This window comes from Neomonachus schauinslandi, chromosome 5, assembly GCF_002201575.2.
Source record: "Neomonachus schauinslandi chromosome 5, ASM220157v2, whole genome shotgun sequence".
NCBI lineage: Eukaryota > Metazoa > Chordata > Mammalia > Carnivora > Phocidae > Neomonachus > Neomonachus schauinslandi.
The window spans coordinates 20,024,022-20,048,995 of NC_058407.1; the positions used below are offsets into that span (position 1 = coordinate 20,024,022).

At 34.8% G+C, this 24,974-nt stretch overlaps 2 protein-coding genes across 3 annotated transcripts in view; one reads left to right on the top strand and one right to left on the bottom strand.

The window, feature by feature from the left end:
• The first annotated feature begins 4,045 nt into the window (after positions 1 to 4,045).
• On the top strand, positions 4,046 to 14,516 carry SYCP3 (synaptonemal complex protein 3). Its single transcript, XM_021687561.1, has 8 exons — positions 4,046 to 4,178; positions 4,678 to 4,744; positions 4,893 to 4,927; positions 7,543 to 7,660; positions 8,488 to 8,587; positions 12,096 to 12,194; positions 14,231 to 14,335; positions 14,463 to 14,516. The coding sequence occupies exons 1-8, from the start codon at positions 4,046 to 4,048 to the stop codon at positions 14,514 to 14,516; spliced, it is 711 nt and encodes a 236-aa protein (XP_021543236.1).
• The window catches only part of CHPT1 (choline phosphotransferase 1), a 31,983-nt gene continuing 21,381 nt past the window's right edge, over positions 14,373 to 24,974 (bottom strand). Inside the window, exons 5-9 of one of the 2 annotated variants that reach the window (XM_021687559.1) lie at positions 23,324 to 23,455; positions 20,586 to 20,744; positions 20,003 to 20,128; positions 17,462 to 17,572; positions 14,373 to 14,542 (exon numbers count right to left, since the gene is read on the bottom strand). In XM_021687559.1, coding sequence (XP_021543234.1) covers positions 14,498 to 14,542; positions 17,462 to 17,572; positions 20,003 to 20,128; positions 20,586 to 20,744; positions 23,324 to 23,455 — 573 coding nt within the window. In that variant the 3' untranslated portion in view covers positions 14,373 to 14,497. The remainder of the gene's footprint in view (positions 14,543 to 17,461; positions 17,573 to 20,002; positions 20,129 to 20,585; positions 20,745 to 23,323; positions 23,456 to 24,974) is intronic. The other variant, XM_021687560.2, reaches the window with a different exon arrangement.

The following is a 24,974-nucleotide window of genomic DNA, read 5'->3' on the forward strand; positions in this document are numbered from 1 at the left end:
CAGTGGAATGTAACAAAATCCAGATGTTAACCCAACTCCTTATGGAAATCTAGTGTATAATAAAGATAGTATTTTGAAATCAAGCAGGGGGCAAAGGCTGACGTTTTAGTAAATGATGTTGGGATAATTGGATAGATATTTGGGAAAAGATGAAATTAGATCTGTTCCTCACACTATATACAATTCTGTCTGCCCTTCAGAGTTTACATTCTAAGGGGGTTGGGGAAGACAATAAAGCAAATAAATTACATTTATAATAAAAAATGGTAAGTGCTAGGAGAAAGGTATACGGGGAAGGGGAATAGGGAAAGAGAAGTAAGGTGCAGAGTTTGCATTTACAGTATCTAAAAGTAGGGGCAGAAAAGGCCTCACTGATATGAATACTAGCATTTGAACAAAGACTTGATAACACAGAGCAAGTCATGTACATAGACTTCATTCCAAACTAGGTAAAAGCAGAAAATTACAAGCCAATCTCAGTCATGAAAATGGACACAAAATGCTGTATAAACCAAACATAGCAACATGCTTAAAAAGCTAATATATCATGATCAACTTGGGTATATCACAGGAATGTAGGTTTGGTTTAACATTAGAAAAACATATGAATCTCATTTACCACATTAACAAAATAAAGAGAAAAGATCATTTCAATAGATATAAAGATAATTAAATAAAATGCAGCACTCATTCATGATTTAAAACAGAATGACAAAACAAACAAGCAAACAAAAAACTTACCGAACTACAAATAGAAGCTACATTTGCTAAAAGAGCAACTACCTACATACAGCATCATCATTGTTAGTAGAAACCTTAGAAACATGACCTTTAAAATAGAGAAGAATGTTCAGTACTGATGCTTCTATTCATCTTTATACTAAACATTCTAGCAAGTACAGTCAGAAAAGAAAGAAAAAAAAGCCTAAGAATTAGAAACAGAACTGTCATTATTCACAGATGGTATGATTATACACTGTCAGCCTCTACAAATTATATCCAGCTGGATATAAGAATAAGATCAATATCAGAAATCAATTGGATTTTTATATACCAGCAATAACAATATAATCTATAAATAAATCTAATAACAGTGCAAACCCTGTACAGAGAAAAAAGGACTAACTTTATTAATATTAAACAAGTTCTAAATAAATGGAAAATATGCTATATTCAAGAATAGGAAGACTCATTTCCTCAAACTGAGCTCTAGATTCAGTGCAATTCCAATCAAAATCCAACAGGTTTGTTTGTTTGTTTGTTTTTCATGGAACTTGGAAAACAGATTCTAAAATTTACATGAAAAACAAAAGTTCAAGAATACACAGAATACTCCCAAAGACAATAAGGTATGAGACTTGCCCTATTAGATACCAAAGATAGGGCAACCCCTTGGGGTCGCCTCCCTTCTTGGGAGCTTTGTACTATCACTTTGCTATACCTCAAAAAACCTTGCTTTGCTGCCCACCAAAAAAAAAAAAAAAGATACCAAAGATATAATAAAGCTGGAATGATGAAAACTGTGGTTTTGGCACAGGGATAGGCACAACTCACCAGTGGAACAGGTTAAAGCCGCAAACTCAAAAAAACATGTAGAAACTTATATGAAGGAACATAGCTGTTATAGGGAAAGCATGCACTATTCAATAAATTGGGTTCCACATGGGGCAAAAAAAAGTAATTGGATCCTACTTTGACACCAGGCACAAAAATCGATTCGAAATGAACAAAGACTTAAAAAATAAAAAATAAAACTTAAAACCTTTATATTTTTATGACTTTAGGATAAAGATGTTTCTTTGAAAAGATACAAAGTAATAAAGATTAATATCCAGCATATATAAAGACTTATAAATCAACAAAAAAAACTCAAATAGGTATTTTGAGGAAAAGGAAATGCAAATAGCAAATAAGTATAACAACAGTTTAATTTTATGCGTGATTGGAGAAATATAAAGCAGACCCCAAAGCAGTATCATTTTATACCTGCTAGAATGGCAAAATTAAGAAATCTGACTATACCGGGGAGCCTGGATGGCTCAGTTGTTAAGCATCTGCCTTCAGCTCAGGTCATTGTCCCAGGGTCCTGGGATCGAGCCCCACATTGGGCTCCCTGCTCCGCGGGAAGCCTGCTTCTCCCTCTCCCACTCACCCTGCTTGTGTTCCCTCTCGCTGTGTCTCTATCTGTCAAATAAATAAATAATATCTTTAAAAAAGAAAGAAATCTGACTATACCAAGTGGTGAGTATACTAAACAATGGGAACTCACTCTACTCTGTTGGTGGGGACATAAATTGGAAACCAGTTCAGCATTACTAAATATCATCCATTTTATGACCTAGCAACTTTACACCTAGATTCTCTGCAAAAACTTTAGCATATATGCATAAGATCAAAATTTCGTAGTGGCACTGTTTATACAGGCTATGCTCTGAAAGCAACCCACATGTGCACGGTCAAGAAAATCAATGAATAAACTGTGGAAGTGAGGCACAATAAAATGTCATACAGCAGTGAAAACTAAAGAAATATGGCTACACCTAATAATAGATGCTTAGTGACGTGTGAAGTAAAAAGTGAGTGGCAGAATATTACAAAGAATATGGTATTATTATTATTATTTTTTGGTATCACCCAGACACAAAACCAAGCAAAGTTAAGGACACTTATGTGTGGTAACAAAACGTAGAAAATGGGAGGGACGACGATTTACACTTTTTCAGGATAACTGAAACAGTATTTCTGAAAGGGGAATTGGGGGCGGGGATAGGATGGAAAGGATTTCCTGAGAAAATGCCAAGGGTTCTGGTACAATTCTACTTCACAAATTAGGTCATATGTTCATCATGTTTCGTAACTTATATATTCTGCAACTTTCAAATATAAAAATTTAAAAAACTTGAGTTAAAAAAAAAAACTAGACAGGAACATACCTCAAGAGCGCTTGCCGGCGTACGCAGCGGCCCGCCGCAAGACGCTCTAGGTCAGTAGTCTCGTGCTCAGTTGCCCGTGGGGGCGGAGCCTGTGGCCTTCTATACGCACGCGCGCAGCTACCAGCCAATCAGCGACGCCCTCAGGCAAGCTGACCCTGGCTTTTCTCCCGCGTGAATTCTGAGTTGCTTCAGAGGAGCGTCGCGCTAGCCAAGCGTGAGCCTCAGGTGAGGAGGTGGGGGGGTGGGGGCTGGAGTGGCAGGGACACCTGTCTGGAGACCTATACCTGTGGGTGGTCTTTGGCCATTGGGTTTTTTTTTTAGGCGTAAGAAGGGGAGGACTTTGTCTAGCGCGAGAGTCTGAGCCAGAGGCTACTCTCGATCTGTGAGGTAAATCTTTCCTATTGGCTCTACCTGGGGCCTCTGACAGGAAAATGAAGTCAGTGAACTTCACTGAGAGCAGGGCCTTGAGCAGGCGATGGGCGGGTGGAAAGCCGAGGGCTGAACGGAGTCTGACTGGTCACGACACCCTGGGCAAGTTTATATCCTCCGGGGAGCAGTGTGGGCCTTCGTCCCTCTGCGCGTCTCTCCCTCGTGCCCGCCCCAAACCTGTCAGAAACAGAATGAACAGGGCTTCTCTTCCTTTGTCCTCGATGTCTGTGTTGTGAAAATCTTAGGCGTAATCGTTATTTCTCAAAGCACAGATTGCAGAACATTTTTATTTTATATTTATTTTGCTCTGAACTTATTTTGGGGCATGCTCACAGGATCGAACCTGTCAACAACTACAATTTCACTTTGTGACGGAAATGCACAGACTAGAATCTAGCCCGAATTTAGCCAGAATCTGACAGAGGCCGGATTAAAATTCAGATCTCATAGCCCTCAGATGCCAACTCTCCATCGCCGCACACCTGGAATCAGGGTCGATGCTGTCATTATCTTCTTTGTTAATTTTGGGCCAACAAAATAAGTGAGGAGACTCCTAAAATGTTATTCAACTAAGACAAACTTTGATATCGCTAATTTTGAAATTTACCAATTTACTTACATGGTGTCTTTGGATTCAGAAGGTCTGACAGATTTATTTTTTAAAAGTCAGAAAACATCTAAATATGGTGCCCTCTGGAAGAAAACATACAGGGAAATCTGGGAAGCCATCAATGGAGGATCAGGTTATAAGAGCCTATGACTTTGAGAAAGAAGATAAAAAAGATCTGAGTGGTTCAGAGGAGGATGTTACTGAAGGTACAGTATATCTAATATTGTTGGGCAGTCACCATGTCCTGTAGTTCATTCGTCTGGGATGCACTACATTTTAGACTATAATAAAACTTTATTTGTAAAGCATTTTCATGTACTTCATGTTTCTCATTTGGAGTTTGAAAAGTTTACACAGCATCTCTTACCTTTATAGTCATTATTCTCCAGATGTCTGTTTCATAAATAAATAAGTAAATAAACCTAACTATAGCATAAATATATATAATATGTAAAAATAAATAAAAACCTGGCTTACTATGACATTAACACAGGAAGGCTTGCAAAATTGTTTCTATAAAATGGTCCTGGATCCTGATTTAATTCCATCTAAACTGCAGAGCAAGTACTGTATTTATATCTGCTTTAAAAAGTTATGTTGGCACAGAAGCCTAAAAGTCCTCAAAATTAAGATATTATACCATTAAAAATTACTAAAATGGAATATTTAGTTTCAAAAATATTTTCTTTTTTATTGTCAATGCAGGGAAGACTCCAGTAATTGATAAGCATGGGAAGAAAAGGACTTCTGCAGCAATATTTGAAGATATGGGGTGATGTGCTCAAAATAATTTTTTCTGTTACATAAAGTCCTTTAAGAAAAGTCTACTTTGGTTGTCCAATGAGTATTGTTGTTGTAAAATACATTGTATGTGTGATATTTCAATCTTTAATTAAAATTTTTTTAATGTAATTTCATAGGGGTGAAGTACAAAATATGCTGGAAAGATTTGGAGGTATGTTTTAGGAGATATTTGTTTTTTAAGATAATTATTTTATACCATATAAGACATAATCTGTGTAATAGGAAATGTTAATCAGTGGACTATAAGTCTGTTACCTAATGCTTTGTCCTCATATATAAAATTTTGCCTAAGTATGTGTGATTCAGCTACATAGATTTCCTTAATCTCCAGTTGTCAATGTGAAGAGTAAGAATGGTATTAACAATGGTGAGGTAAGAATGGTGTTTTTATTTTATATATGTGTGAATTTAGAGAACTGTGCAATTTTACAACAAAAATGGAAGGGGAATGTCTCTATCCCTATTTGTATGAACTTTCACAAACTCATGGACTAAGTGTTAAAAACACACATATCTTTATATATGTCAGTTTTTCATTTTCTCAATTTAGTTATTTTCTATGACATTCCTGTGTTCTTTTTTCTTTTTTTTTTTAATTTTATTTATTTATTTGACAGAGAGAGACAGCGAGTGAGGGAACACAGGCAGGGGGAGTGGGGGAGGGAGAAGCAGGCTTCCCGCGGAGCAGGGAGCCTGATGCGGGGTTCGATCCCAGGCCCCTCGGATCATGACCTGAGCGGAAGGCAGACACTTAACGAGGTGCCCCACCTGCGTTCTTTTCTTGGGGGGCAGTATAAATCGAACCCTTTAAAATACCTCTTTATTGTTATTTTTTACATTATTAAACTATGTAGTTTAGAAAGGTAACCCTGCTAGCTAGTAAGAAGTACATAATCAGATAAAAAGTTAATAAACCGAGGTGCCTGAGTGGCTCAGTCGTTAAGCGTCTGCCTTCGGCTCAGGTCATGATCCCAGGGTCCTGGGATCGAGCCCCGCATCAGGCTCCCTGCTCCGCGGGAAGCCTGCTTCTCTCTCTCCCACTCCTGCTGCTTGTGTTCCCTCTCTCACTGTGTCCTCTCTGTCAAATAAATAAATAAAATCTTAAAAAAAAAAAAAGTTGAACCTTAAATGGTATATTTGATATTAGTTACATTAACTGTGTTAGGGGATAGTATTCTTTTTTTTAAAGATTTTATTTATTTATTTGAGAGAGAGAGAGCACACATGAGCCAGGGGAGGGGCAGAGGGAGAGGGAGAGAAGCAGACTCCCTGCCAAGCAGGGGGCCCAACACAATGTGATCTCCAGGACCTGGAGATTTTGACCTGAGCGAAACAGGGACACTAAACTGACTGAGCACCCAGGTGCCCCAGGGGATAGTATTCTTAAAAAAGAGTTAATAATTTGGCTCCTCTATATGGATTATTTATTCAGTCAAGTCTTTTTTGAAAGCTTTGCTCTATTTGGTGGCAGAAAAGTGTTTGTTTTATAATCTTCTAAATTTATCATAGGTGGATATTAGTAATACAAATCCATCATGATTACTGAAAAATAATTATTGATGGTAGATTCATAGGCATGTGTTTAGCAAAGCATTTTTTGAGGTATTAAAAATTTTATGAAATACAGTACTTATGGGTAAAAATGTCCTATAAAAAAAAGCTCCTGAAATCATTGTTATACACCTGATACTAATGTATAACATTGTGTGTCAACTATACTTCAGTAATAAAAAAATTTTCTTTTAGTTAGTCCAGGAAAAAAAAGTTCCATAAAAGTATTTAAAAAGGTTCTCGAATGAATTTATCAAGATATTTACTTAAGATGTTCCTACGCTTCGTTTCTATCTCTTTTGGTAAAAATTATATTTAAAAGTATCACGGAGTGTATTTTTTAAAAATAATTTTCGTATTTAACTGTTTTTATCCTTTTTGGATTCTTTTTAGATTTTTTATTTACTTTTGTGAGAGAGAGAGCACGAGGGGAGGAGAGGGTGGCAGGCAGAGGGAGAGGTAGACTCTCCGCTGAGCAGGGAGCTCTGATGCAGGACTCCATCCCAGGACCCTGGGATCATGACCTGAGCCCACAGTGGACACTTAATCAATTGAGCCACCCCTTTTTGGATTCTTTTTAAAAATAATTTTGTGTGTTTCATATGATGGGTTCTAGCAATAACTCATCTACATGAGTTCTTTCATTTGGAGAGTATTTTACAAATTTAGAAAAATTTAGCCTTTATTAGTGTTTTCTCATGAGGAAGTTAAAGGTCTGTCTTTGAGACTCCCTTTTCTTTTTTCATGGTTAGCTTTTTTTAATCATCTCTAAATTAAAAATTTCAGTTAGGAAAATCAAAATAGGGATACTAATAGCTGAAAGTTTTCTTAGGAAAAAAAAACAAATAATCTTGCTTTTTAATATTATACCTACTTTAAGATTTAATTTAAATTTTTTCAAAATTTTATTTATTTATTTGTCAGAGAAAGAGAGAGATTGAAAAAGAGAGAGAGAGAGTACAAGCAGGGGGAGCAGCAGGCAGAGGGAGAAGCAGACTTCCTGATGAGCAAGGAGCCCAATGCGGGACTTGATCCCAGGATCATGACCTGAACAGAAGGCAGAGGTTTAACCTACTGAACCACCCAGGCATCCCTAAGATTTATTTTTAAATGTCTTTCCAAAACAGTCGAACCAACTGTATCCCTATTTAATTTGAATGTGTGGGAACAAAATAATTTTCAACAAGTTTTAATGAATATTTATTTTCGATAAAGCTGACATTAACAAGGCTCTTCTTGCCAAGAGAAAAAGACTAGAATTGTATACAAAGGCTTCTCTCAAAACTAGTAACCAGAAAATTGAACATGTTTGGAAAACCCAACAAGAGCAAAGGTAAGGTCGTTGGTTTTTTTCACAGCCATGACATTTGTATCATTTCTTAGTATTCATTGCTGTAAATTATGAAAAATACTATCCCTTCTATTTATTGGGGTCTCTAGTAAAAATATATATTTGGCTTGATTTTTCTTTAAGTCTTTTTGTTCTATAACCTTCTTCATAGACTTGAGATATATTTCTTAGAAATCAATGCAGATTGTCTTTTTCTCCATTTAAATAACAACTGAGTTTTTTACTCTAAAGGTTATTCATATTCATTCTAGAAATGCACCAACTGAATAAAAATTAAATGTCATATAAATTATTAGCCTTGTGATAGTTACCTGCTTAACAATGTAGAAAGATCAGTCTTATTGTAAATATTACATCTGTGTGTTTTAGCTGAATTGACTTAATTGTTCTTTTTTACAAAATCGTTGTACCAAAGTGGGGAAAAATTAAGTGGAATATTTGTTTGGAAATCTTACATGATAAACATAATAACTTCATTGAATCTATTTATCATATCGGAACCTATATTTGGTTGGAAAAAATAAAAAACTGCTTGGAGATGAAATGGACTTTGCTGGAAAAATTACATATATAATAAAACGTCCATAGTTTTTAGGAACTAAAGCATGTGAGAGGGCTTTCCTGTTAGCTGGTTAGGAAAAGAAATACTTCCCAAATCAGCATAAATCATAATTTTACATTTTGGTTTCATATTTGAAAATTTAAGATGTCATTATTTCCTTCTTTAGTATTTATAAAGTATGTCAAATAAATTTTGTTTTGAATGTTTTGGTATACAATATGAAAATATTCATTTTTGCGTTTTACAGGCAGAAGCTTAACCAAGAATATTCTCAGCAGTTTCTGACTTTGTTTCAGCAATGGGATATAGATATGCAGAAAGCTGAGGAACAAGAAGAAAAACTAGCTGTTAGTATCACACTTAATTTTATAATCAGTTATAACCAAGTGTCAAGTAGGAATGGAGAGCCTAGCTGTGTAGTAGATCTGTGACACTCAGCTAGGTTCCATTTCCCATGCTGGCTATGTGTTTTGGTCCTGCTGAATGGTAAACCAGAGAATTACAAGCACATACCGTACTTACAAAAGCTGTTGGCCTTTGCTTCCTATGTTGGTTGTGATTCTTGCAGTTCCAAGTGACAGAAATTGTCAAAGTACAAAAGAAGGGTTATTAGTTTATATAAAAGAAGTCCAAGGGTAGTTTAGCTTCAGGCATAGCTGGATGGGTATAAGAAAGAATTGCTTATATAGTGTCATTTGGGCACTGTCTCCAGTTTTTTTTTTTTTAAAGATTTTATTTAATTTTTTGAAGATTTATTTATTTGTCAGAGAGAGAGAGTGCACAAGCGGGGGAAACAGCAGGCAAAGAGAGCAGCAGGCAGAGGAAGAAGCAGGCAAGACTTGATCCCAGGACCCTGGAATCATGACCCGAGCTGAAGGCAGATGCTTAACCAACTGAGCCACCCAGGTGTCCCTCTGTCTCCAATTCTTAATAGGCTCTTTCAGTGTGGTAAGCAAGACAGCTTCTTGCAATTTAAACTTACTACAAGTTTAGTAACCCCAGTCGACTGGGTTTTTCTCAATAACTAGCAGAAAGATAGTTTTGCTCGATAACTGGGAGAAAGAAAAGTCCTGTGGAGGAATATCACTGATCTAGTTTGGATCATTTGCCCATTCCTGAACCAGTCATTATGGCAAAGCATGGTTTACTCTTAATGGCCAGACTTGTGTTACATGCCCATTTCTATGGGAGATGGGAGTGAGCACCACCCATATATTATGTAACTACATTTTAACTATCCTTTTATTTCATTCTTTCATTTATAAAATTATCACACATTTCTTATTTAAGATCTCAGGTACTATTCATATTAAATAATTTTAGGGCTTGGTTGGGCAGCTCAGTTTTGGAAATGTTAATATGAAACATCCAAGAGAATGTGTTGAGTAGGCCATTGGTATAGGAGTCTATAGAGTTCTGAAAAGAGATGAGTTGAACATACAAAGTTGGAAATTCTCAACATAAAGACAGCATTTAAGCCGTGAGATTGGATGAGATCACCAAGGGAGTGATTGTAAATGTAAAAGGGAGGTCTAAGAACTGAGTTCTGGAATAAGTACTTCAGTGTTTAGAGTTCAAGAAGATAAGAGAGAACCAGTAAAAGAGACTGAGAATGAGTGACCTAATAGGAAAAAAATGACTCCAAGTGAAGTCAAGAAAGCCTTTTAAGAGGGAGAGAGGATTAACTTTGTTATATGCTGCAATGGGTGAAATAGGGTGGATTTGGCAATGTCAAGGTTGTTGGCGTTCTTGATCAGAATGATTTTGGTAGAAAAGGGAGTGCAAAAACTTGATTAGAATGAGTATAAGAGAGAATAGGAAAGAAAGAAATAGGGTGGTGGCCTGAGTAGAACAGGAATAGTGTGTGGTTTTTGTTTAGGAATGTAGAAAGAACAACATGTTTGTGTGCTAACAAGAATAATTTTGAGGGAAAAATGAAAAGTAATGGAAAGAGGAGGACAGTTGTTGAATTCTTAGAATGGTTGGAACATATGAAGAAATTGGTGGTAGCAGAGAACAAGGATAGTTCATCCTTAAAAACAGGGAAGAAGGTAGAGTATGTGAGCACAGATGTAGGTACGTAGGTAGAAATGGTGATGAAGATTCAACGTTCTCTTTGGATTACTTGTGTTTCTTTAGTGAAATAATTAAGGTCCTTGGATGATAGAAAAAACATGTTGCCTTTTGAGGTCAAATGAGAAGGTGTAAAACTTTCTTGAGTGGATCAGTGAATGGACTAGAGGAAATATAATTTCCAAGCAGCATTAAGGATCGAAGTTAGGCTTGTGATCACAGTGATTACAATTTAGAGTGAGACATAGCAGCGTAATTGTGGGCTTTTCTCCAGTCATGATCAGCTGCAGGGATGTAGGCAGAGTAGCTGGAGTTGAATTTTCCAGGATTGGGGTTTAGCCAAACAAGTGTGACAGAGTAAGAATAGGGCAGGATATATATATGAAAGGAGTAATTATGATTGACCATAGAATTTAAGCTGGGAAGAAAGTGAGGACATGGGAATAGGGATAGGGGACAGTGAAAACTAGGTATAGGATGAGTAGATTTTAGGTATTGATAGAGATTATTGAGTTGTAATACTAAGAGCGAGTCAGAATGGTAGGCAGGTAGTGGTTGAATAGTGGGCTGTTTGGAGAAACAGCATGAATAATGAGTGGTTAGACCTGGATTCTGGAAACATACTCTTTGCAATCACATCCTGGTATGCCCAAATGCTAGATGTGAAACTGGAAAAATTATCTTTATGTCTCAGTTTCCTTATCTATGAAAGGGGAGTAATAATACCTGTCTCATAGAGTTGAGGATTAAATGCGTTCTGGGGATTAAATGCGTTCATACATAAAATGTTTATTTAAAAAGAATTCAGGGGCGCCTGGGTGGCTTAGTCGTTAAGCGTCTGCCTTCGGCTCAGGTCATGATCCCAGAGTCCTGGGATCGAGCCCCACATCGGGCTCCCTGCTCCGTGGGAAGCCTGCTTCTCCCTCTCCCACTCCCCCTGCTTGTGTTCCTTCTCTCGCTTTGTCTCTGTCAAATAAATAAAATCTTAAAAATAAATTTAAAAAATTCAGAGTGGTGTCTAACACAGAGTTAATATGACATTTTCTATTGTTAATACTATGTAGAAGTTGTAGTTATTGGCAATGACAAAATCTAGGATATGAGCATGTTTGTGAATGGCTAAAGTAGGGTGGGGGACAAAACCATTGGTGGAAAGTAGGCCAAGAAACTGAAAGATCAGCATCATTGGAAGGATCATACATGTTGATACGGAAAGCACCAAGAATTAAAACATATTTCGAGTATTGTTGGGGTGCCTCGGTGGCTCAGGTAAGCGTCCAACTCTTTTTTTTTTTTTAAGTTTTTATTTATTTGTCAGAGAGTGAGTGAGCAAGCATGAGCAGGGAAAGATGCAGGCAGAGGGAGAAGCAGGCTCCCTGCTGAGCAAGGAGCCCGCTGCTGGAGTCGATGTGGGACTTGATCTCAGGACCCTGGGATCATGACCTGAGCTGAAGGCAGATGCTTAACCAACTGAGCCACCCAGGGGTCCCTAAGTATCTGACTCTTGATTTCAGGGTTGTGAGTTTAAGCCCTGTGTTGGGCTCCACATTGGGCATGGAGCCTACATTAAAAAACAAAAACAAAACTATTTTGAGTATTGTTAAGTGTTCGTACTAAATGACTGGTAGGATTATTATTGTTGTATATTAGTGATGAACTTGGTCATAATAGTTAAAACTGTTGATTTAAAAACCATTCCTTTTTAAGTTCAATGTAGAATTATTTTTTACTAAATTTTAAATTTTACCCAAATTGTTAAATTTTCTTCTTTTACATTTGTAGAACATGTTTCGACAGCAACAAAAGGTTTTTCAACAATCTAGAATTGTTCAGAGCCAGAGACTGAAAACAATTAGACAGTTATATGAGCAGTTCATAAAGGTCTGTTGTATTTGGTTATGTAATACATTCTTATATAACATTGTATTTGGAAGTAGAAGAAAATTTTTTCCTTCTAAGTTTAAGGGAAAAAACATTTTGCTTATTATATATTTTAAATTCTTAACTACTTTCCATTTTGATTTAAGTGTTAAATATATTTTTACTTTATGATTCTAATGTTTTTGTGGGGATTCTTCCAAAACAGGAAATGGTAAATTGGGAATTTTATTTAAATGTATATAATGTGCATAAAATTCATACTTTAATAGTTCTGTCTTAACTGAAAATAGAAAGTCTGTGAGTCATTTCTAGGTAGTCTTTTACTTGTCTTTGTATCTCCAGTGTTTGCTAAATAGAAAATACCCAATTGAAAATGAGGAATATTTTTTAGTTTCTAATGCAATATATATGTATTTTATGGCATATTTCCTTTTAGGATTATTACAGTGACTAAAAATGGCTTTATATGCCATCTTATAATAAGAGATGGCCCAGACTTATAATAGAATGAAAAAGCCAGAGGATTAAAAAGTTGTGGATTGAGAATTATCTGAAACATATGCATATTAGTGAATTGTGGTTTTTGGCATTGACGTCTTACTCATACAGATATATATTTATTTTTTAGTAACTGTTTATAGGAGTTCATTGGAATCCTGCACATACTTTTTTTTTTTTTTTGATGTGGGGATTCTTTTAGATAATCTTGTTCAAATGTTAAAATGTCACCCTTTTAAAGGAATCGGGATGCTCTGAGTAAACTAGTAGTTTTAAACCAATTATTTTTAAAGAACCTTAATATGTATGTATACCAGAGTTACTTTAAGTGTTTCCAATCAGCTTGCTCTAATGCTCCCTAAAAACCATTTAATTGGTGTGAAGATTGATAAAGTACTAAAAAAGATTTCTTCTAAATCTTATCACTAAATGTTACCACTTAGGCTAGGAACTTTAGTATTATATTTGACTTCTACATCTCCCTTATTCTTCAGTTATTAGTAGGTCCTGTAATTTTTACTTCTGCAGTGGTTCCTTTTTTTAATTCCCAGAGCTATTATCCTAGTTTACAGCCGCATCATTCTTTGCTTGTCCTATTAAACCTCAACTGATTTTTTTCTATTCTCTAAACTACCCTTCATAGGTTGGTCATATTATCTTAACTCCTGAAAAAATCAATAGTTACTCATTTTCAGTTCTTAGGTATTCAGGTACCCTCCCATAATGTGATTCTTTCTCTCTCTATGCTTCAATTATTGACATTTGTCCTGTAACTCCCACCCCTCCAGATAATTGCCTTCTCTAAATCTCTAAACTCACTGATTGTGTACTTCCATGCTTTTACTTATGCTCTTGCTCTAAAATACTTTTTTTTTCTTTCTCTATTGAAATCTTACTCTTTTGCCAACTAAATTGGAATCAATCCCTATTCTCTACTATGTAGTCACAAGTTGCATTTCCATTCCTACTATAAAATTTTGCATTATTTCTGTTTACATATTTCTTACTGGAATAAGGGAGTGATCATGTATTAATATTTTTAAATTTCTCCACAACACTTAATATAATACTTTTTATATAGTAGGATCACTATTTGTTAGATGAATAATATTTATAACCTAATTTTTCATAAATTGAAAAAAGTTATATTACAGATCATTTTATTCCTTCTTATGAATTCACATCACATTGACGATTAGTCATAATAACTACCTGATATTTAGAAAGCTTATTAGAAATTTTTAAAATTACAGTATTTTTTTTTTGTTCTATTTTGACCTTAGCAGCTCATTAACCCATTATTTTGAGCAAAATACACTACTCTTATACCTCCTATAATATTTGATCCATGTCTGATGCTTTTATTCCTTGAATGGGTATTTTGGTTTCCACTATTACTTAAAATATTTTAATTTGGAATAAAAAATGTACATTATTTGAATATTAAAAAGTTCCTACTTCTGAAAAATAATTCTGCAAGTTTAGAATCTGAGATAAAAAGTGGTAGTTTGTAACTGAACTAGCCTTTTGTGTTTTAGAGTATGGAGGACTTGGAGAAGAATCATGATAATCTACTTACTGGTGCACAAAATGAACTTAGAAAAGAAATGGCTATGTTGCAAAAAAAAATTATGATGGAAACTGTAAGTCATTATATTTTAAATTGAAAAAAATGAGTAATGCAAGCATTGAAATATTTTATTTGCTGAAATATGTATAACACTTATCTAAAAATTAAACAAATGTTTAATATTTCCTTTCATGTAACAGCAGCAGCAAGAGATGGCAAGTGTTCGAAAGTCTCTTCAATCCATGTTATTCTGATGACTCTTTGAAGGAAGAACTTGAACCTAAGTAATATGATACAATTATAACATTAGCTATGAGGCATGTAATTCTTTTAGAGTGGTTTAAAATTTCTAGTTTAAAATAATACATCGTGTTAATTGTTAGCTTAAGTGCAAGAACCCTCCTTCTTTTAACCTTCACGTAAAGCTGAACAGTTATGTGAGTAGTAGCAATTCCTAAATTATATATACCAAGCTTCCAGCTCTTTAATAGTTAATAGTGAATTTTTCTCTTTAATTACTTGTCAATTAACTTTTAGCAATAAAGGTGATTTAATTACAGGTTTTGGCTTCTTTAGTATATTTGTATTAGTCCCAAAGGGACTATAGAAGGTTACATTGTTCTTCTTTGAGAAAAAATATACAAAATATATGTTATATGTACATTCTACTGTATATACTTAAGTTACACAGCCAATTCTAACGAAAGTACGATTTCAAAAGAAAATTTATTCTATTGACTTATATAACTTATTAAAAACCCAAGTTTGTGTTCTGAAATAAATTAAACTACTAAAAACCATTAAGAAAACCAAACAAGATATATAAGTATCAGTTTTAAGACATGGATTTGTGACTAGGTCATTTCCACAAAGACCTCAGAATGCCGTTTAATTGGGCTTGGTCCACAATTAAATGACACATGCCCTTAGTAATGATTAAAAGCATATCATTAACATACCTAATTACTTATGGTTTAAATACTTGACATCTGTCTTTAAATTACCTAGAAAATATTTTGTTTTTCAGTTTTAATATTCAGTAAATATATGCAAGTTTGATTACATTCATTTCCAAACTTGAAGTTAACTTTATACCTTGTCACTAAAAATCTGCATTTTTTAAACATAGAATAACATATGAAACACTAGATTTAATAAATATTAAATCGTTTCAGCATTTGTTTGAAATATGTCAGCTAAACTTATTATTTTTTGCTGAAATTGCTTTCGTTGAATCATTCAAAACAAAAATATCCCCATTAGGAGGAGAGGATTGGTTTTCTCCTGTTTTTTCATGTTTTAAATTCTAATTTTTGCCCCTATAACCCACCTTTACCTTAGTTTTAAGGTTTTCCAAGTTTTATTTTTTATTTATTTATTTTTAAGATTTTATTTATTTATTTGACAGAGAGAGAGACAGCAAGAGACAGAACACAAGCAGGGGCAGTGGGAGAGGGAGAAGCAGGCTTCCCACTGAGCAGGGACCGTGGGATCATGACCTGAGCCGAAGGCAGACGCTTAATGACTGAGCCACCCAGGCGCCCAGATTTTCCAAGTTTTAAAAAGCAAGTCCATACTGATTCTCTTTTTTTTAAATATGACAACTTATATAGGAAGAAATTAACGATTATCTGACATTCAGGAGCCAGTTCCTAAATTTTGTAAAGGACTTCTTTAAAGCCAAAGTTTATGTTGGAATATAAATCTTAAGTACCATTCAAACACTTGAAAAATTCCTATCTGAGTGTGAGTTAAAGTTAGAAGCAAAATAAGTACTCCAGAGTGGTTTCTGTGTACTTAATTCACATATTTTTTCCTTTCAAGGAATATCAACTTCCACTATTTTTTCAATATGCCTTTTTATTGCTTAAGATATAGTATGTGTTCATTACTTTTTTTTTTTTGATTATTTCATCATATGGCTTATGGCCTACAGAACTGTTAGACAAAATTAAAAATAAGGTAAGATGGGGAGTCTGAGTCACAAAGATCCCTATAATAGTTCCAATATTCATAATGAGCAACCTAAATACTTTTAAGTGAGTGGAAAGATAAGAATCAGTACATAATGTATTTGGTGATGGAATGACTGACATTTATATTATCCCCCTTTCCTCATGAATCGTCTTTTTGAGGTAACTTTAGCTGATAGTCTAAAGGGAAGATATTTTTTCCATGTTGTCATTAAATTACTAATTTTCTTTTTAAAGATATTTGAGAGAGTGAGTGAGCGAGAGAGCACAAGGTGGTGGGGGTAGGGGGAGAAAGAATAGGTGGAGAGGGAGAGGCAGGCTACCCGCTGAGCAGGGAGCCTGAAAACCTGGGCTGATCGCAGGACTCTGGGATCATGACCTGAGTGGAAGCAGACACTTAACTCACTGAGCCACCCAGGCACCCCATAAATTACTAATTTTCTTACAACAACTTTGCTTTAGCTACTTTTTTATGTTTCATAAAAGGGGATCTTTAATGTCTTTTTTTGTGACAATGAAACTTTAACTTAGAATATCAAGGAATGATGTATAAAGATTCATTTGTTTTTCTGAACTGGTAAGACAAATTCCTTTTACTAAACATAAATTATAGAAAATTCCAATAGCCCTTTAAAATTCTAGTTGCAAACAAGTATTTCCTTTTATATGATAATAATATAACTTGAAAAATGGCTAATTAAAAAACACCATTTCTTATAACATCATTTGACACAGTAATTACAGTATTACAATCCATGCACTTACGCAGTATTATGAACTCACTTGTCAATTTTTTGCAATTGAAGTAAGCCTCACCCTTAAGATGGCTAAAATCCTTTAAAGCCCTGAATTTTTATGTAATCCTTTAACAATGAAAACCCCGAGTATCTGATAAAGATTTTTGAGACAAAGAGACTGATCTTTACAACTATAGAGGTTTACTTTCTTGTCCTCAGAAAATTGAAATTTCTTCCTTTGATTTTGTTTTTAACTAATTTATAGACTGTAATACTCTGATAATACCTGTGACCAAAATTTTGATATGCAATGAGGGCTTCACAACTGAAATAAACATAATGGAATCTATAGGACTTAATGTTTTATATTCAAATATAACCTTATATATTGTATACTAGCCTCCTGCAAAGGGGAATTTCCTTCACTCATAGGTTCCCCTAACTGCTTCTCCTCTTTTCCTTGGGCTATTAGTCAATATGCTTGTGAACCTGTTCAGGTGCTTCATGATATGAAGTCTTGAAGATATTTAGATGAAGGTGTCTTGAAATTTGCAGGCACAAAGCACTAAAGTACATCATCATATCAAATGAAGAAATGACCTTTGGAAGCAAAAAAAATAATATAAAATGTATTACGGTCTATCTTTTCTGAAGCAGCAGATATTTTTCTGTTCCCACCCTTCCCACCCCCTCAGATCTCAAACCTTAACCTAAAATTCTTCAACGAAAATATTACATTTTAGAGTACTTTCATATATTTCATATTTGGACCTCACTAAAATCCTCTGGAACATGAAAGGTATTTCACAGATATGATCTGAGGCTCAGAGTGGTAAAAGTCCTGGACAAAAATACAAAAGCTGGAAGGTAACATAATTGGTCTTCTGACTCCACATTCTTTAAATTTTCTGCTATGCAACAAAGCCATAAATTTTCTATTAGAAGAGCTACCAGTCACTATTAATAAAATCATTCCATCATATACATTTCTTTTTCCTTTGAGATAGTTGTAAGAAAGTGAAGGCCTGGAAAAGACACCTTAGTTGAGGGGAGGCATATACAAAATTGTGTTGAATACAAAATTAAGGAGGAAAGCACACTCTAAAAAGTTTACCAAAGACCAGGAGCAAATGCTTCCTTTCAGAGAGGGAGGCTCACAGCTCTGTCAGTGGAGAGGGAATTCTCACCCATTAGGGGAAAATCTCCCCCATATCATTTACTCGAAAAGCTCTATCTGACCCTTTTCTCTCTGAAGTAAGAAGCTCTTCTGTAAGGATGCTAAATGGCACATTATGTTTTGTTTGGTCCACATAAGTGTTTTATATTGTTTTAAATTGTGGTCCACATACTGTTTTAGAGAAAAATGCAATTCACTTTCCTCACCATAATCTCTACCACTGGCATAAACCAGGCCAACTCACTCACTACAAAATAGGTGCTTGAATTTTTAACACCTGGTTTTTAAATTATGTTAATTCCATTTGGTAATACATATGCAAGCTTAGTAAAAGAAACCCTACATTGAATTTTCGGACATTTTGAATAATCACCCCCTATTTCTTAAATTTAGGTTGTTTTGGAGCCCTAAAAATATGTATACTGGATAGGAAATTATTCTGATTTTCAAACACTTTTTTTTTTTTTTAAGATTTTTAAATTTATTTATTTGACAGAGAGAGAGAACAAGTAGGCAGAGAGACAGGCAGAGGGAGCAGGGAGCCCGATGCGGGGCTTGATCCCAGGACCCTGGGATCATGACCTGAGCCGAAGGCAGCCGCTTAACTGACTGAGCCACCCAGGTGCCCCCAAACACTTTTTAGACTATTGCCTGAAAAACTTCCAAGGATTAAGATTTACATCTCACCACCATTTGAAGAATGGAAGACTTTTGAATAGGCCATGGATGGATATTAAGCTATTTACTCCAGAGAAAAAAATTCTTTAGAACCTAGTATAAAGAATCATCAGATGTACTCCTGGTCTGTGCACAGAACAGGTATATTTTAGTGCCTAAGTCTATATTTAGTGCCTACAAATAGGGTAGATTATTCAAATTATCAAGAGATTCACTGAAGGATTTCTTTTAGCACACTTTAATAGGTGTTTATGTATCACTAACAATTAGGTGAAAGCCACTGAGGTCCAAAGGTAAGGGAAAACAGCAAAGTTGTTCAGAACCACCATTAATTGAAGACCATAATAATGTCTCAATAAAATAAAAAACTGAATAATGCTCCCTTTATCCATGTTTGTAATTAAGGTGTTACCAACAGTGATTTTCTTTTCCTCAGATGGCTAGGGCTCTCTTAAGCACATAATTTTGTGTTTTATAATAATTTTGAATAGAAACTAATATATGTATTATCTGTACCACTTTCTTAAGCAGGACATTGTCAATGAGAATTTAACCTTTGCTTGATGAGTCACCATTATTGATGTAAGTTATACACTGTCCTCAAGAGCCAAAAAGATATATCAGGTTGCTTACTTCTAACACAAAATGGTCCCAGAATCCTATACTTGGTAGTATTGTCTTTTCTGTTTCGTTTCTTCAATATTAGCTGACAGTTCTTGATGCAATAAATGCCCACATGTTCTAACACTAATTCCATCTAATATACCTGTTCCCTGCTATAAGCTCGGAATAATTCTAACAAGCTTGATTAAGTAAAAGTCAGACACCTAATAAGTATTTGCAGTTCTCTGGGCAGAGTGAAGTGATTTTTGACATCTTTGCATTGTTTTCGGTGAGGGAGAAAGATATATTTTTAAGGTACACAATTGGGTTTTTAAGGATTTAAGTTGTTGGAAGCCTGATGCCCAGATAATCTGGGCCATTTCTATACACACACACACACACACACACACACAATTCAGGGCTTAAAAGGAGTTAATTTTAAATATTCAGAAACATTTACAGTATAGACTAGATAGTAAGACTATCTGCCTTCTCACTGAAATGACTCTTAAGCATAGGGTTATCTGACATCTATTAAAAATAAATAAAAATCTTAGCAGGAAAGAACTTACCATTGCTATCCAAAGAACAACATATTCGTCTATAAAATTATCAAAGTACTGGTCTAAAAATAAAAGACCTGGGCCAAAAAAGACAGTGTCTTGAAGATACAGTTCACTTTTGGTCATGTGAGCTATCTATAAAAAAGTAAACAAAATAATTTCACTATTAAATTTTAAATATTTTAGCTTTTATTTTTCAGGAAAGAATTATAACTTTAATTCACTATTAAGACAAAGATAAAGAGACCATTTATCTGGATTTAATATGGAAATACTAATTCTAAAACTTCTCAAATTCATGACTGGGTAGCTCATTAAAGTTCCTGATTATTTCAATTCCTTGATATCAGAAAGTTCTAGTTGATAATTGTAACTAAACAGATAATTAAAAGAACTTAGCATACCGAAAGGAAACTATCTCCCTGGATATAACATTAACCCATTCACAGTTTTACTTGGAGCAGAAATAGCTAACTATTATAATGATAACACCATTAAAAACCTACCCATTGTATGAAATAGTTTCCAGACTTGTATTTGAGGACCAAGTACATCATTTATACCATGAAATATAAATAAAAGAATTTCTTACCACCAATTTTTGTGAAACTTTAGCAAAGACACATCCAAACATAAGGGTATAAAGACAAGGATGCTTTTCAAACACATTAGTTGCTGACTTTTTACAGATCATTATTGCCAATATAATAATTATTCCTATGTGGAGTCCAGGTGACAAGACACTAGTGCCCTAAGGGATAAATCAGAAAATCAGCATCATATTTTAACATTGCATTTATCACAGTGCAAACATTTTCTGAACATCTATTTTGTTAGGAACTAGACACCTAAAGAAGAATATAATGGAGTATATGGACTAAAGGAGTATGTAGACCTTAACTGTCTTCAAACTTCCACAAAACCCTAGGGTTACACAGAGGTAATACAGTGTCACAGATGTGTGATTTCAATTTTATATATACACACATTTTAAACTACCACTAAAAAATATGATTTATTCTACACCAAATTTTACTGTGCTGAAGGCCATCAACATTTGATTGCCAAGTTAACATATTTTGTGCAAATACTGAAGTAAAGCTTAACCTGCCAATTTTATTTTATTTTTTACTTATTTTTTAAAATTTTATTTTTAACTAATCTCTACACCTAATGTGGGACTTGAACTTATACCCCGAGATCAAGAGTCACATGCTCTATCGACTGACCCAGCCAGGCACCCCAACCTGCCAATCTTACAAAATAACCCCTGATAGGAAAAGTTTAATTATGCCCCAGTCTCTCTATATACCAACACCCCCCACCTTTGCCTTTTTTTGTGTTTAGACTGCAAAAGCTCTCTTGTGTAACACTGTAAATCCAACCCATTACATTTTTATCAATGTGAATCAGGATTTTCTCACTACTGCTCATCCTAAACAAAATATTGAAATAAATTTGGTATTAAGGTTTAGTAAATCTGTAACTACCAATTTAAATATATTCATTAAAACAGCATTATTCTTGTTTATTGTTTACATAAGTTAGAATTTACTAAAAAATTACAGTAATATTATAAATACTATAAATACTATTATTCAAATTGCATAATAAAGTATGTATACTACATATATAGTATACATATGTATATAATATACATAATAAAATATACATATGTATATAATAAAATATGTATGTTAATAAGTTATAAAAATTTAGACTAATGTGCTCTTATTTATATTATGGTTTTGTAGATTTTATTCAAGAAAATCTGCTTCTGGGGCTCCTGGGTGGCTCAGTCGGTTTATCGTCTGCCTTTGGCTCAGGTCATGGTCCCGGGGTTCTGGAATGGAGCCCCACATCAGGCTCCCTGCTCAGCAGGGAGTCTGGTTCTCCCTCTCTCTGCCTCTCTCCCCTGCTTGTGTTCTTTCTCGCTCGCTCTCTCTCTCTCAAGTAAATAAAATCTTAAATAAAAAATCTGCTAAAAACATTGGAAAATCACCAGTTTAAGAGTTAAAAATCAATCACTTCTTAGCCATAGTGTTTGATTTTTTTGTCTTCCTTCAAACAATTATCAATTATTTTTTTTTTTTTTAAGATTTTATTTATTTTTTAGAGAGCGAGCGAGAGAGAAACAGCATGAGAGGGGAGAGGGTCAGAGGGAGAAGCAGGCTCCCCGCTGAGCCGGGAGCCCGATGTGGGACTCGATCCCAGGACCCTGGGATCATGACCTGAGCCGAAGGCAGACGCTTAACCATCTGAGCCACCCAGGCGCCCAATTATCAATTATTTCTTAATAAAATATTCTTTAAAGTGGACACTGATCCTCACTAAATCTTCATTTCTTTATTAAAATTCATGTTCCAGGTAGCACTCTAGTTTATCATCCATGGTCAAGCAACAAGTGTTCCTAAGTACCTCATGCATAGTACTGTACTGAGGTCAACTGACAAAACACCTCAGAAAATGACTAATTTTTCCACCTATATCAGGGCTTCTGTATCTAAATAAGTTTTACACTTTGTTTTAGAATTATGTATATAAAATGTATTCAGAAAGACTGATAATTTATGAATTACGTGGATTCCTTTGAAACTGTCTTGAGAGCCAATTTATGTCATTTAAGAGAACGAGGGGTGCCTGGGTGGCTCAGTCGTTAAGCGTCTGCCTTCGGCTCAGGTCATGATCCCAGGGTCCTGGGATCGAGCCCCACGTTGGGCTCCCTGCTCAGCGGGAAGCCTGCTTCTCCCTCTCCCACTCCCCCTGCTTGTGTTCCCTCTCTCGCTGTCTCTCTGTCAAATGGATGAATAAAATCTTAAAAAAAAAAAAAAAAATGTCATTTAAGAGAACGAGGCTTTTTTTACCAAAAATGCCATATTTCATGTTTATTACTTTTATTCAGCCTGGCTCCATATGACTTTGGCTTTTTCTCAAATCTACTCTTAAAGGACAGAAATTTTGAACCACAGCACCAAAGAAATCAAGAGAGTAAGCTATAGCCCAAATGATTCTAAAAAGACATTCCAACAATGTTTTAAAAAATTTTTTTTTTCCTTTTAAGTAGGCTCTGGGGCGTGGAGCCCAACATGGGGTTTGAACTCACCACCCTGAGATCAAGACCTCAGCTGGGATGCTCCAACAACTGAGCCACCCAGGCACCCCCAGTAAAAACTTTTTAAAATACTTTTTGTATTATGTGCCTAAAAAGAAAGATATTTGGTTCCCTTCCCCATTCTTGGAACATTGGCATATTTTTAGTATCTCTGTATCTGATAATAATAAAACTTGTAATAAAATTAATACTAAATGATGATGAAATTAGTATCTTACTGCTATTGTGGATCCATTCTTGCCAACACCACCATGGAGGATGACATGGAAATAATTTGAACAGGAAAATATTGCTCCACCTACTACTCCAAGAACTGGAAAGATCTTCAATTTTATTTCTAGAATGGGTATCTTTAGGGGTAGAGGAAAGAAACAAATCATTAAGAAAATAGAATTTCTTTTCCTATTAAATAGTAAAGAAACATTATGATATGGCCCTGTATGATAAGCTATTCTTATAATCAAACCTTAACTCCTGGATGTAGCCTATAGCGGTAAATTTTCTTTTAATGGTTTTATTCATTAAGTGAAAAATGAATCCACCAAATTCAGGGAAGTCTACTTACATAACTGTGATGAAATATTTAATCTCACAAGCCCTCATCTGACTTAAACATGAAAAAGGATAGTTCACTTGAATTTAGTACCTCTAAAAGGCAGCATCACAGGAAAAGTTAGACACCATGATCTGCATCATGAATGTGACAAATATCACAATGTGTGTGCATGCAAGAATTTTGTGCAGTTAATATCCAGGATTAAATCTCTAGCAGTATATTTACCTGTTGGTCAATTTGCTGTTCAAGAAAACCTCCAAAGGCAGCAAAGGATTTAAAAAACAGTAACAATAAATTGCCAAAAGCTATAGGCTAATGTGTTTTGAAAACAGACTTTGAAATATTGTACCAACATTTGTGGAAACTACAGATTAACAAATAGAGAAAATCTACATCTAAATAAGTATTATTTTTGGTAAGAATACGCAGGTGTGCTTTCTTCCTATGGTATTGCCAAAACACTGAATGAAATGATTTTAAGATTAAATTAAATTCTTCCCCATTATAATTAATTCAATTAAATTTAAGACAACCACATCTGACTTAATAACCTAACTGCCTCTAGGTCAACATTCACCTTTTTAAAGGAACCAGCTGAGCATACATCACATCCCTCTAGTGTATTTTAGAGGCCTACAGTAGCATATCTTTGATTCTATTATTCTTCCAGGATGAGAAGGAATATGAATGGCTCAGGAAATGTACCACTACTTAAAAATTTGCTCCAAGTCTGAGCCAGTGATATGAACTATAATTGGCAATTCTGAAACTAATGCCACAGAGAAATTTTACTATTTTTTAATAGACTTAATCTTTAGAGCAACTTTAGATTCATGACAAAATGGTATGGAAAATACAGAGTCCCCATATACTCCCTACTTCCATCCCCAATGTCTCCCCCACTATCAACATTTCCCACCAGAGTGTTAAATTTGTTATAATATATGAACCCACACCAATACATCATTATCACCCAAAAGCCATAGTTTATATTACAGTTTACTCTTGGTGATATCTACATTCTATGAGTTTGGACAAATGCATAATGACAAGTATCCACCATTATAGTATCATACAGAATAATTTCACTGCCCTAAAAATTTCCTGGGCTTTGTCTATTATCCTTCCTTCCCCCATAACCTCTGGAAACTTCTGATCTTTTCACTGCCTCCATTATTTTGCCTTTTCCAGAATGTCATATAGTTGGAATCATACAATATATAGCCACCTTTTCAGATTGGTTTCTTTCACTACATAATATGCATTTAAGGTCCCTCCATGTCTTTTCATGTCTTGATAGTGCTTCCTTTTTA

What these genes read in the sequence shown, in the direction of transcription:
- SYCP3 (XM_021687561.1), top strand. Translation starts at nt 4,046, where the DNA reads ATGGTGCCCTCTGGAAGAAAACATACAGGGAAATCTGGGAAGCCATCA. An exon ending in AGAGGAGGATGTTACTGAAG is followed by an intron (nt 4,179 to 4,677) that starts GTACAGTATATC and finishes TTGTCAATGCAG; the next exon opens with GGAAGACTCCAGTAATTGAT. An exon ending in GCAATATTTGAAGATATGGG is followed by an intron (nt 4,745 to 4,892) that starts GTGATGTGCTCA and finishes GTAATTTCATAG; the next exon opens with GGGTGAAGTACAAAATATGC.